The 12792-nt window shown below is 34.8% G+C and overlaps 1 protein-coding gene across 2 annotated transcripts in view; it reads left to right on the forward strand.

Annotated features, from left to right (window-relative positions):
• Nucleotides 1-12792, forward strand: part of arhgap17a (Rho GTPase activating protein 17a) — a 34947-nt gene that overhangs the window by 13584 nt on the left and 8571 nt on the right. For both annotated transcript variants that reach the window (XM_051123945.1, XM_051123946.1), the window contains exons 3-13: nucleotides 2764-2868; nucleotides 2982-3058; nucleotides 4862-4973; nucleotides 5135-5211; nucleotides 5292-5409; nucleotides 8829-8897; nucleotides 9038-9119; nucleotides 11083-11210; nucleotides 11412-11523; nucleotides 11610-11691; nucleotides 11778-11858. In XM_051123945.1, coding sequence (XP_050979902.1) covers nucleotides 2764-2868; nucleotides 2982-3058; nucleotides 4862-4973; nucleotides 5135-5211; nucleotides 5292-5409; nucleotides 8829-8897; nucleotides 9038-9119; nucleotides 11083-11210; nucleotides 11412-11523; nucleotides 11610-11691; nucleotides 11778-11858 — 1043 coding nt within the window. The remainder of the gene's footprint in view (nucleotides 1-2763; nucleotides 2869-2981; nucleotides 3059-4861; nucleotides 4974-5134; nucleotides 5212-5291; nucleotides 5410-8828; nucleotides 8898-9037; nucleotides 9120-11082; nucleotides 11211-11411; nucleotides 11524-11609; nucleotides 11692-11777; nucleotides 11859-12792) is intronic.

The following is a 12792-nucleotide window of genomic DNA, read 5'->3' on the forward strand; positions in this document are numbered from 1 at the left end:
AGGTCAAAAAACACTTTCATTTTCTTATGAGCATTTAATTTAACGTTATTTTCAAGGACTTCCAAACGATTTGTTTCTCTTTTGCGTTAGGCTACTCTGCTCTGATTGGTCAGTTGACCAAAGTCTGTTGTGATTGGTTTACTGCATATAGCGCATGTTGGAAACAAAATGCCCATCGCTTATACTGTACTTATACATCCTATTATAATAATGATAGTGCTTCACCCTGTTCTAAACAAAGGAATCAGATGGGAAAAAGTTGTTTTATAGTTATGTTAGCGAACCGGGACCACAGCTTGGTAGTAATGACCCAAACAATAAAGGTATATGCATTAGCCGAACACAGATATAGAGTACTGATAAAGCGCTGCAGTTTGTAAACCAACGTAGTGCTCCATCATTTATCATGACTCTGAGTAAAAAGAACGACAGACATTCGATATTAATCGACACATTTCTAGACAATAGCAGGCCCACAGCTGTTTAGCAGAACTATAACATGAGTTAGCCTTAGACCTACACCTGTACTGAGTGTGTACACAACACAACACAACACAACACAACACACAAAACTACATATTTTGCATGCTTGACAGAATGTTAAAACAACAATTAATACCTACAGGTACATTGTTACAAGCTGCGATTTGGAGGAGCAAGCTGGTCCAGACAAACTGGGCCCTGACGCATCTTTAAAGGACAACCGGTTTACGAGTCCTGCATTAAACTCGCAGAAATTAGAGAATCAGTCGTCAGTGAAATGATGGGAACGCAGCAAAAGTTTGTGATTATACTGCTGTGGTATCATAGTAAGATTAATTTTATCCACTGATTCCTCACGGCCTCATCCTTTGGAATTGAATATAAACCGAATTCATTTCCACAGCACAGAGAACAGTGTCTTCTCGAAATTACGTTATCCACACGAACGTGCTATAGCATTTGAGCAACGTTTTCGTTGGATGTCTATACACAATGTAGGCGGGCATTATGCAAATGGATTAACTTGTGGCGTATGAACTTCGCAGAAGTGGGTTTCGAATTTAAAACGACTAGAGAGACAACACTTTTATGATATACGTTCAGCTTTACAGCTTTGCAGACTGTTTACATTCACATACAGCCACATTACAAACTGCATGAAAGATATATATTTTTAAAAAATCCATAATAGGGGCACTTTAATATAACGGAGAGTCTGTTTACACTAAGTCCAAATAGCCTGCCTTGTTGGCAGAGGCTATTTACATTAACTCCGCCCACCAGCGTGTGATTGGGCTAGTCAATACTACAAAAGACAGCTGTTAAACATCAGCTCCAGTGGCATAGATGGTGAAGCGCGTGCTGTGGTCTTTTAGACATGATCGACTCGGGTTCGAAACTGCCTTTTGGTGAACTTTTTTTCTTAGCTTTTCCCATTTCATATCATATCAAAAAGGCGTTTATTTTCAATAGAAGGAAATATTTGAAAAGTTGAAAATAAAGTCGGGTAGGGTTAGGGTAGGTATAGGGAAGGCTTTATTGAAACCAATAAAGCAGCTTCCATTTCATAATTTTGAATTAAAATTGTAATTTATACTCAATAAGTTATTATTGCACATTTTGTAATGTACTACAATACTAAGGTGCAGATAATTGCCTGTATTTGTAATAAGTAAAATCCTGCTATTGTAACAGTGTAAATAGAATCCATAGCTATTTGCAATTAGTGTAAATTATAAATTGTTGGAACAGTGCCAAATACATCCTTTTTAGTTAGATAATTTTTGTCTCATAATCCACATGTATCCACTGCATTTAGCTTTTATTCAGTATAATGATGTAATATAATGGTTTCAATTTTCATTTTCATTTGAATAAACTGTGCATTATTGCATAATAATTATGCAATTATAAACAACTGTATTTGTCAGTGACGAATTCCAGATGAAGAACTACATTTCCAGTCAGTCCTGAAAAGAAATCCACCAATCAGAAAATTATGACAAGCAAATCAGGAAAAAAATAACATATATAGTTGTAATGTGATTCATCTCACAGCTGGTTATTAATTTTATTTAATTTATTTGATTGTTTACTTTTTTAATTTAAATTGTTGTTGTTTTTTTAAATTGTGCTATAATTATTTGAAAAAATAAATGGGAAATATGAGAAGTTACTTCCACAACAAATGTATGTAAAATAGCCACATTTATTTAATTTTTCCCGTAGAAGTGGTCACTAATAGATGAGCTAAGCCGTGCTCTCGAACCCCCTTTTCAACATAGCAGAATGAAGTAGAAGAAGACAGTCTGGTCTGCATCTGTATTTTCTATTTATGACATCCTAATGCTGAGCTCATGTATTTAAATCTTAGGCATCCCAACAGGCCAGATGAGTCATACTTGTCTTCTTTATGTAAAGTAACATATCTTTTTCATGCCTCCTTAGGGAGTGGTGTGATAAATCGTGTATGACCTTACCCCACCCTCAAGACTATGAAAAGTGTTTTATTTCCTTTCTATCAACAACACCTGTTAATTGGCATAAACATGCTATAATATAACCTATGTCTAAGCTAAGGCTATCTGGCTGAGATAGCATTCTGGATTTATGAAAAGTTTCATGTAGAAGCTTCCCATGCGTTATTACATAACATGCCTCAGGCACTTTTTTACAGGCTGTTTTCTTTCAACACTATGCATACAGGCTTTGCATTGAGTGGTAGCCACAGCTCAATATGGATTGTGGGTTGTTATTGACATTTTGTTTTATTCTGCGCAGATTGAGCGCCGTATGGAGTTGGTGCGGGTCGTTTCGCACAACACACACAAAAGAATGGCTGCGTGTTTGCAGGTGCAAATAGGCACTGATGCTGAGAAGAGACATGTAAGGACATAACTGTGCTTACGACTGCATAAAATTTCAGTCATCACCACATATTTTGTCGGCTTGAATTTGCATGTAATGTTTCACAAGAACTCCCTGCTTTTCTGGCACAGAAAAAGCTTCCACTAACAGCGCTGTCACAGGCCATGCAGGATGGCGGAAACCAGTTGGGGGAGGAGTCTCTGATCGGGTAATTGGATGACATCAACATTTAAATAGATTTGAATCAATTTCCACTTAAATATGGTTGTTTATTTTTTAGATTCGATTAGATTAGATCGATTAGTTCATTGTATCATTTACAGTGGCATGCAAAAGTATGGGAACCCCTTGCAGAATCTGTGAAAATGTGAATAATTGTAACTAAATAAGATAATATAAAATGCATGTTATTTTTTATTTAGTACTGACCTGAGTATGATATTTTACATAAAAGATGATTGCATATAGTCTACAAAACGAAAATTACCTGAAATTATTAAAATAATCCCCTTCAAAAGTTTGGGAACCCTTGGTTCTTAATACTGTGTGTGGTCACCTGGATGATCTACGACTGTTTTTTTTTTTTTTTTTTGTGATGGTTGTTCATGAGTCCCTTGTTTGTTCTGATCCTCCAGGTCCTGCAGATTCTTCAGTTTTAAAGCATTAAAACAGATTCAAACATATAATGATGTTTCAGAAGGAAACACAATGCATTAAGAGCCGGGGGGTGAAAACTTTTTGAATTTGAAGATCAAGGTAAATTGTACTTAATTTGTCTTCTGGGAATGTTCTGTTGCTTCCGAAGGGCAGTACTAAATGGAAAAAATGATATTTCAACAAAATTAGAAAAATTTGGACCTCTTCATCCTTTTCAAAAGTTTTCACCCCCCAGCTCTTAATGCATCGTGTTTCCTTCTGGAGCATCAGTAAATGTTTGAACCTTTTTTTAATAGTTGTGTTTGAGTTCCTCAGTTGTCCTCAGTGTGAAAACTTGGATCTCAAAATCATACGATCACTGCTGGAAAGGGTTAAAATATGCATAAGATGCTGGAAAACTGAAGAATCTGCAGGACTTGGAGGATTTTTCTGAAGAACAGGGCTCAGTTTAACTGAACAAACTAGGGAATTATGAACAACTATCACTAAACAAAAAACAGCCATAGATCATCCAGGTAACCACACACAGTATTAAGAACCAAGGGTTACCAAACTTTTGAAGGTGGTTATTTTGATTATTTCACCTTTTTTTGTCTTGTGGACTAAATGTAAACATCTTTTATGTAAAATATCTTACTCAGAACAGTACTAAATAAAAAATAACATGCATTTTGTATGATCTCTCTTATTTTGTTAAAATTATTCACATTTTTTACAGATTCTGCAAGGGGTTCCAAAATTTTCGATGCCACTGTAAATGAGACGATGACACAAAAAAGTGCTGTGTATAAAAGCGGTCAAGTGCTGGTATATAAGAGGGGTTTTGCTCATTTATTATTGTGTTAAGTGCATTTCTCAACTTTATTCAAAAGTTTGGGTTCAGTAACATTTTTGTAAAGAAATTCATACTTCTATTCATCTAAGATTCAATAAATTGAACAAAAGTAAGAGTACAGACATTTATACTGGTGCAAAATTCTATTTGAAATAAATGCTGTTCTTTTGAGCTTTGTAATTGAGTGGATTCTGAAAAATTGCATTACAAAAATATTAAACAGTACATCTGTTTTCAACATTAATAATAAGTGTTTCTTGAGCACCAAATCAGCATATTGTGTCACTGAAAAATGAAGTAATGGCTTCTGAAAAATGAGCTTTGCCATCAAAGGAATAAATTATATTTTCTAAATACTTTAAAATGTAAAACATTTTATTAAAATAGTAATAATATTTCACAATATTAGTGTTTTCACTGTAGTTTTTATCAAATAAATACAGCACAGCCTTGGTGAGCGTAAGAGACCATAAGAGATAAGTTTTAAACAGTAATTTATATTCAGTATGTTCTGTGCAGAAAAATGATGGAGATGTGCGGAGATGCCGAGAACAGACTGGCCTCTGAATTAATGCAGCATGAGGTGAACATTGAAAAGGAAATCTTAGACCCCCTCAATCAGCTAGCAGAGGTAAAAGAACTTGTCTTCATAGACTATGCATGCTCACATGCTCACATTGAAATATCAGCATCTTAATAGCCACGATTATCTTACATACTGTAATGACAAAAAGTATTGGTATCGGCCAGAATGTTAATAGCAGTGCTTACATAATCTTATTGTTTTCTAAGGTGGACATTCCTAACATCCTGAAACAGAGGCGGCAGTTAGCCAAGCTGGTGCTGGACTATGACTCTGCCCGAGCAAGGTGTGGTTTTTTTGTCATCTTGGTTTCATTATATCATAACTGTAGTTATATCTAGTTTATAACTGAAACTCTCTTCACAGGTGGTTGCAGGCAACCAAGTCCATAATCTCAGGAACAAACACACAAGCACTGACAGCCAAAGCAGACTCACTTAAAGAAGAAGTCGACGAAGCTATGAACAAAATGGAGCTGTGTAAGGTACTGATGTGCAACATGTCTAAACATGAGTCGCTTAGGTATGGATTTTACACCGACGTATGATAATTGGGGCGTAAGAATGATCACATCTCATTGGCTTGGTTGAGGAATATCAAGTAGATGACATAACATTTGCTATTTTCCAACCTGATTTGCTGAAAAGAAGGTAAGTGGGTGCTAGTCATTGGAGGATTACTGGTTACATGTTCACCCAAGCATTCTGAAACTCTCAATATATAGTATTTATAAAGTGCAGAGTTTGAGACTTTTAAAAGAAATAGGGCTGGATAGAAAATATAGATTTTTTTAATTTTATTTAATTCTCATTTTCAACTATATTGATTCTTAAATCGAGTAGCCTAGTCTGCTTTCAATTAATGAACATAACATTGTAACACACCTCCCATTTATTAATCAAGCTGTGCTTTGTTACTTTTGATATATAACAAAGTATCCGATTTCAAATTTTGTCCATTTTCTTACAATATTCAAACAATTAATACAATTTTGGCGCTATTTAATGTGAAGTGGTAGATCGCTATAGCGTCTCTGTTCCAAGTGCCCCTATTATGGATTATGAAAGGTTCATATTTTGGTTTTGGAAGTCCTCAACAGCGGGTTGACATGCATGCAAGGTCAAAAAACGCCTTAATTGTCTTATAATATGCATCAACTCCAAAACGATTTGCTCGACGGTGCATATTTCCAAATCCCTCCTTTGCGTGATGCCATTCTGCGTTGACTGGTCCGATGATCCAGTCTGTTGTGATTGGTCTACTGCTTGCAGCGCATGCTGGAAACAAAATGCACATTATTATTACATTAAACACCCAATCAGACATGCGTTAGCCCAACGCAGAAACGTATTGATAAAGCACTGCAATTTGTACACCAACAACTTGCTGTATTCTTTATCATAAATCCAAGTAATAACAACGACAAACATTCACTATTCATCAATACATTTCTAGACAATTGTGAGCAAACAGATATTGCTGTTAGCTGGTTAGCCAGAGACCTACTGTACAAGCTGCGTGGAGCGAACACAACACATACAACTAAATATGTATATTTCATGCTACAGAGTACATGAGAGCAACTATTTTTAATTTGTAAAGGGTGTTTGACTGTCCTTGCATGTTCACTTTGTAAACACTGGGTAGGTACTTCTGCAGCGAAGTTGAGGAGAAAATGAGATGGAAGGATTTCGACATACCCTGACTGTACACTAATGGATTTACCCACACAGTGCAGAGCACAGCGTCTTCTCGACATGGTGCTATCCTCAGGAATCTGCTATAATGTTTGAGGGACGGGAAGTTTCAAATATGCTAACGTTTCAAAAATCCATAACAGGGGCACTTTCAAAAGAAGCAGCAGCGTAATGTGCACATGAACTGATCATCATCTCCGCTTCAATAGCAGTTACAGCACATAATAAACATAAATGAACATTCAAAGGTATGTTAAAAGAAAGTACAAACTTACCAAAATCCATATCCTATTTCATGTACCACAGAAAGATGTTAGTATAACAGCTAAACAATGTCACGTGTTTATGACAGCCACCATTTAAATGTTTATATTTCAAAAAATGAATTGGAGTAGAAGTATAATTATGTAATTGTCAAGTTAGTATTTGTATACAAATCAGTTAATTTGGACCCCCAATATTATAGTGTACTACCAGCTGACATTGCCATGTACCTGATATATATCCAAAATAATTGATACTGAATTGAATTGAATCATGACATTTGTGTCCATACCCAGCCTTAAAAAGTAATATACACTGCCTTCCAAAAGTTTGGAAACGCCCTGGAAAAGTGGGGTTTTGGACAATAATGGCATGAATCCTTTTTAATTTGTGATAATTTTGCACTGATAAGGGACAACACAAACTATGAAAACATACTTACTACATAAACAGTTTATTCATAGAAATAAATTTAAATTTTCAATTCATCAACATATCCACCATTAGCAGCTATTACAGCTCTGCATAATCTGGGCCTAAATTCATTGTATTCTAAACTTAATTGGCAATCCATTGTTGAAGCTATTAAGGTGTGCTGACCCAAATATCTTTTTAAAAACCTGGGCCAAGTTTAAACCAGTAACCAGGCATCACAGCTGGCAAAGGGGCACGTCTGACTTTGACATGTATATATTGCCATTATTATGTAATCAAAATGAAAATTATTATTGCTGGTCTTTAATGATAATGTCAAGTTACTTTAATGTATTTGCACCAAAAAATTATAAGGATTTATGCTGATGTTGTCCAAAACCACACTTTTCCAGGGGGCGTTTCCAAACTTTTGGAGGGCAGTGTACAATATCATAAGTTTGTAGTGAGTAAGGTAGTTTTGTTTTGTTTTTCAGCAGGGATGCATAAAATCAATCAATAGTGACAGTAAACAAATTTGTAATGTTACAAAATATTGTTTTTTTTTTGCAACTTTCTATTCATCAGAGAATCCTAAAAAATATCAGGGTTTCTAATCAGCATATTAGAATGATTTCAGAAGGTTCATGTGAAACTAAAGATTTTGCTATCATATGCAATAACTATATTATAAAATATTAAAATTTACTATATATGTTTTTTATGAAACCCTAAACTGTCCCAAAAAAGTCCCAAACTTTTGAACAGTAGTGTAGGTGTATATTGTAAAGGTGATTAATTGAACATCCTTTTTAATTTTTATTTAAATATAAATTTCTATAATTTCTTTTCTAAAAAAAATAAAAAAGCTTTTGAATGGTATAGTGTAAAATGTTACAAAAGCTTTTTATTTCAGGTAAATGCTGATCTTTGGATCTTTCTATCCATTTCTGTTGATTACTGAATAATGCAAATCATGGCTCTTAGTCTACAATGTTTTTCTTAAAAAATAAAAACAAAAAAAACATGATACTTCTAATCAAGTCAATCTCAAATAAGACTAGACATAAGTCAGCTTAATTCAAAGTTCATTTCCCCTGTGGCAAAACCATTGAGATGCTATTCAGCCATATGGTGACTGATTTATGATGCAGCGGTTGTTATAACTGCAAAAATCTGATGTGCAATCAGTGTCGTAATTATAGAGAATTTTTTTTCTTGCTGACTGAATAGTCATTTTTGGTAAATGGAGACGTGAAATAAGGTCTCAAAGCTGCATCACCCGCACGAGCAATTAAGGCTCAGCGTGTGTGTTCTTGTTCGGTATGGGTTCGATTGCCAGGGAACACATTACTGATAGAATGTATAGCGATGAGTATAAGTCAATTTGGATAAAAGCATCTGCTAAATGCGTAATGTAATGTATCAAGAGCATGTGGCTAACCGCTGTGCTTCCTGTAATATCCAATCTGCAAAAGCAGAATAAAAATAGTTTCAATCATGTCTTTTTTTTTTTGTGTGTGTGTTTCAGGATCAACTTTCAGCAGACATGTACAATTTCTTCTCAAAGGAGGCAGACTATGCCCGCTACTATGTAATGGTAAAAAGCTTTTTGTTTGTCATCCATTTATTTAATAACTCAGTTGCTATGTTTATTCCTGTTCAGTTCCATGTTTGTTCTAGCCATTGTTTATTCTGCTGTGTGTCTCTCTCCTTCCTCAATGTCTGCTCTGTTCTCAGTTATTAGAGGCACAAGCGGATTATCACCGAAAATCTCTCACCTTGCTCGAGAGCGTCCTGCCAACCATTCAAGCTCAACAAGGTGACGACACAGTTTTTTTTCTTGCTGTGTATCTGAAGTAACTACCAGTGAAACCTAATTTATTTGCAGTAACTAATAGGCGTCTGTAAAACATATTTTGTTGACCGATTGGCCTTAAAGGGATAGTTCACTTGAAACTGAAATTTTTGTCAGCGATTATTCATCCTCATGTTGCTCCTAGCCTGTGTGACTTTATTTCTTCTGTGGAACTTAACACAGGTTGTTTGGAAGAATTTTTTACCTTTGTTTGTTCATACAATGCAAGTCAGTGGGGTCCAAAATCAACATTTGTCCCACTGATTTTGATTGTGTGGAACACACACACACAATGAGAAATATATTCTGTTATGTTCTACAGACAAAAAAAGTCATACAGGGTTAGAATGACATGTAGGTAATTAAATGATGACACAACTTTAATTTTTGGGTCAACTATGCCTTTAAGGAAGCCTTATATAATTATATAATTTTTAATGATGTAATTTTTATCATTATAATGCTGGTTTCAGATAAAAACGCCCATCTATGCTACAAGTCAAAAATTTTTGAACAGTAAGATTTTTAATGTTTGAAGTCTCTTCTGCTCACCAAGCCTGCGTTTATTTGATAAACAGTACAGCAAAAACAGTAAGAGTTTTAAAAATTTATGCAATTTAAAATAACTGTTTTCTATTTGAATATATTTTCAAATGTAATTTATTCCTGTGATTTCAAAGCTGAATTTGTAGCATCATTACTCCAGTCACATGATCCTTCAGAAATCATTGTAATATTCTGATTTGCTGCTTAAAAACATTTATTATTATATTATATTATATGTTTCTTTGATGAATAGAAAGTTCAAAAGTTCTTTCGTAATATCATGAATGTCTTTATAATCACTTTTTATGAATTTAAAGCATCCTTGCTAAATAAAAGTAATGTCTATAATTTCTTTCTCAAAAAAAAAAATTATGACTCCAACCTTTTGAATGGTATAGTGTATAATGTTACAAAAGCTTTTTATTTCAGAGAAATGCTGATCTTTGGATCTTAATATTCATCAAAGAATGCTGAAATAATTTACTCAACTGTTTTAAATATTGATGATAATAATAAGAAGAAGAAAAAGTGTTTCTTGAACAGCAAATCAGCATATTAGAATGATTTCTGAAGGATCATGTGACACTGAAGACTAGAGTAATGCTGAAAATTAAGCTTTGATCACAGGAATAAACTGTTGTTTTAAATAGTAAAAATATTTCACAATATTACTGCTTTTGCTGTATTTTGGATCAAATAAATGCAGGCTTGATGAGCAGAAGAGTATTCTTTAAAAACAAAAAAATCTTAGTGTTCAAAAACTCTGGTAGCGTACTGAGACACTATTTCTTTTCTTTTTCTTTTTCTTTTTTATTTTTGGAGAATAATTAAATCACTGCTGGTAAAAAATATACAAAATAAAAAAACTAAACAAACAAAGTATCAACCAGATTAGTCAGCTACAGTAGCTGCTTATTGGTTGAGTACTGCACCATTGTGGACGCTCCTAGTGACTAATGTAGATATATCAAACAAAAATGAAGTGAATTTAGCCTGATGTTGTGTTTCAGTGATGTACTGCGCAGTCCTTAGAGGCTCTTAATTGTTTTCATTCTCATTTGTTCCTGGAAATCAGGCGCTTGAGTGCTATAAATTGTTGTTGTGATGTTTTCCTGTGAGCACACGTGAAGCAAACAGACTTGGTTACCCAGCATGTGGGCCATGAGTAATATTTCTCAGTTCTCACCCACCTGGTTCATCTGCCTTTTTCAGAAACAGTATAAAAAGAAAAAAGATGGAAAAGACAGCTTGAAGGGTACTTGACAGCGTGATGTAGTGTTTACAGTAGTTTGACTTAATGAATCACAGATGGATGCTCCTTCTGCAGGACTGTGATACTTTCAGTTGATGCTGGTAATAAACTTTTTTGTTTTCCTAAAAGACTCGTGGACTGAGAAGCCAGCGTTTGGAACGGCTTTGGACGAGCATCTAAAACGCAGCAGCAGAGAGATCGCATTACCTATAGAGGCCTGTGTCATGATGCTGCTGGAGACTGGAATGAAAGAGGAGGTATGGCGGGACCACTACAGTGTATAAACAACATATCAATCACACACCTCAAATATTGTATCGTTGATCTGCAGTAATCTTTTCCAATCCGTTCAAGACAGATCGGCAAACGTTTTCAGTTATTGAACCACAATACAAGTATTGTTCAACCTTAACAGTATCCACATTGTACCGATGATTTGGGGTCTTGGCTTTCTCCAGGGTCTTTTCAGAATAGCTGCAGGAGCCTCTAAACTGAAGAAACTGAAGGCAGCTCTGGATTGCTCCACTTCACAGCTGGAGGAGTTTTACTCCGACCCGCATGCCGTTGCTGGTACGTCCTGTTTTGTTGTGCGTATCAGTAATATGTCATTCACACTTAATGAATGTTAATTTAAAACTGCACTCTACTGATTTAAGGGGCATTAAAGTCGTATCTCAGAGAGCTGCCTGAACCTTTGATGACTTACCAGTTGTATGATGAATGGATACAGGCATCCAAGTAAGTCATCTTGCAACACTTTACATCGTTTTAAAGGAATCTTGTAATGTTTGTGTTGTTAATTAATGGGCTTTTATTTTGTCAAGTGTCCCCGACCCAGACAAACGGTTACAAGCTTTGTGGGTTACCTGCGATCAGTTACCAAAAAACAACAAGGCAAACTTGAGGTGGGTTTCAGCTACATTTTAATGCAAAGTTTAATCAGTTTTGCAAAGTTGTGGGGCTTCATCTGTAAAACCGCACAGATGTTATCATAATACAGTGGTGGCCAAAATTATTAGAAATTATTCCATGGTTCCATTGAAAATTATTGGAAAACTAGTCAAAACTAGTTTTGACCATCATGTCACGGACATTCACAGACGTTGCCAACAAAGACTTCTGGTTATACATAAACTTAGGTTCTTTTCAGTGAAACCATATCTTTTGCTTCTTTTGTATCGCAGTATTATCGAATCCAGTATTCTGTATTGTGTTACTTGCTATTTTACAATGCTTTCTTGCACAAACAGAAATAAGCTTTTTAAAATCACTAATACCTCCTCAAAAATAATTGGTCTTTCTACTCTGAATTTATCAGCCCTTATTGATACTGCCATCATTCGTAGGGCAAACACTATAATAAAAAACCCTAGCCATCCTCTTAATCCATGTTTTACTCTTCTTCCATCAGGCCGTTGATACAAACAGTTACTCCATAAAAAAACAATCATCTCACTCACAAAAAACAGATTCAGTATTCTTCAAAATGAATAAAAACAGTGAAATTCAACTCAGAATATGACACAAACCTGCAATAATTAAATATGTTAAATAATACAAATATCCTTTATGCATTTAATACCATTTTATTAACCAATGTCTTTGCTGCCGACCTTCAATGATCCAATTCAACCATACTAATAAGCAAAAATTACTCAAGATAATCTAACATTTGTTTTCCTTTTTTATATTGCTGAAGAGTTTTTTTTAACCTTTTTTTCTTTTGCGGTCTGCTGTACAGACGTGAATTCACTTTTCTCAAATCCTGAGGCTTTTGGGTGTGAAAAGGCTTTTACATTTGCCAAAAATAGAACTTTTCATATAAAAAAAAAAAAAAAA

The sequence above is a fragment of the Labeo rohita genome, chromosome 12 (assembly GCF_022985175.1).
Source record: "Labeo rohita strain BAU-BD-2019 chromosome 12, IGBB_LRoh.1.0, whole genome shotgun sequence".
NCBI classification, from domain to species: domain Eukaryota; kingdom Metazoa; phylum Chordata; class Actinopteri; order Cypriniformes; family Cyprinidae; genus Labeo; species Labeo rohita.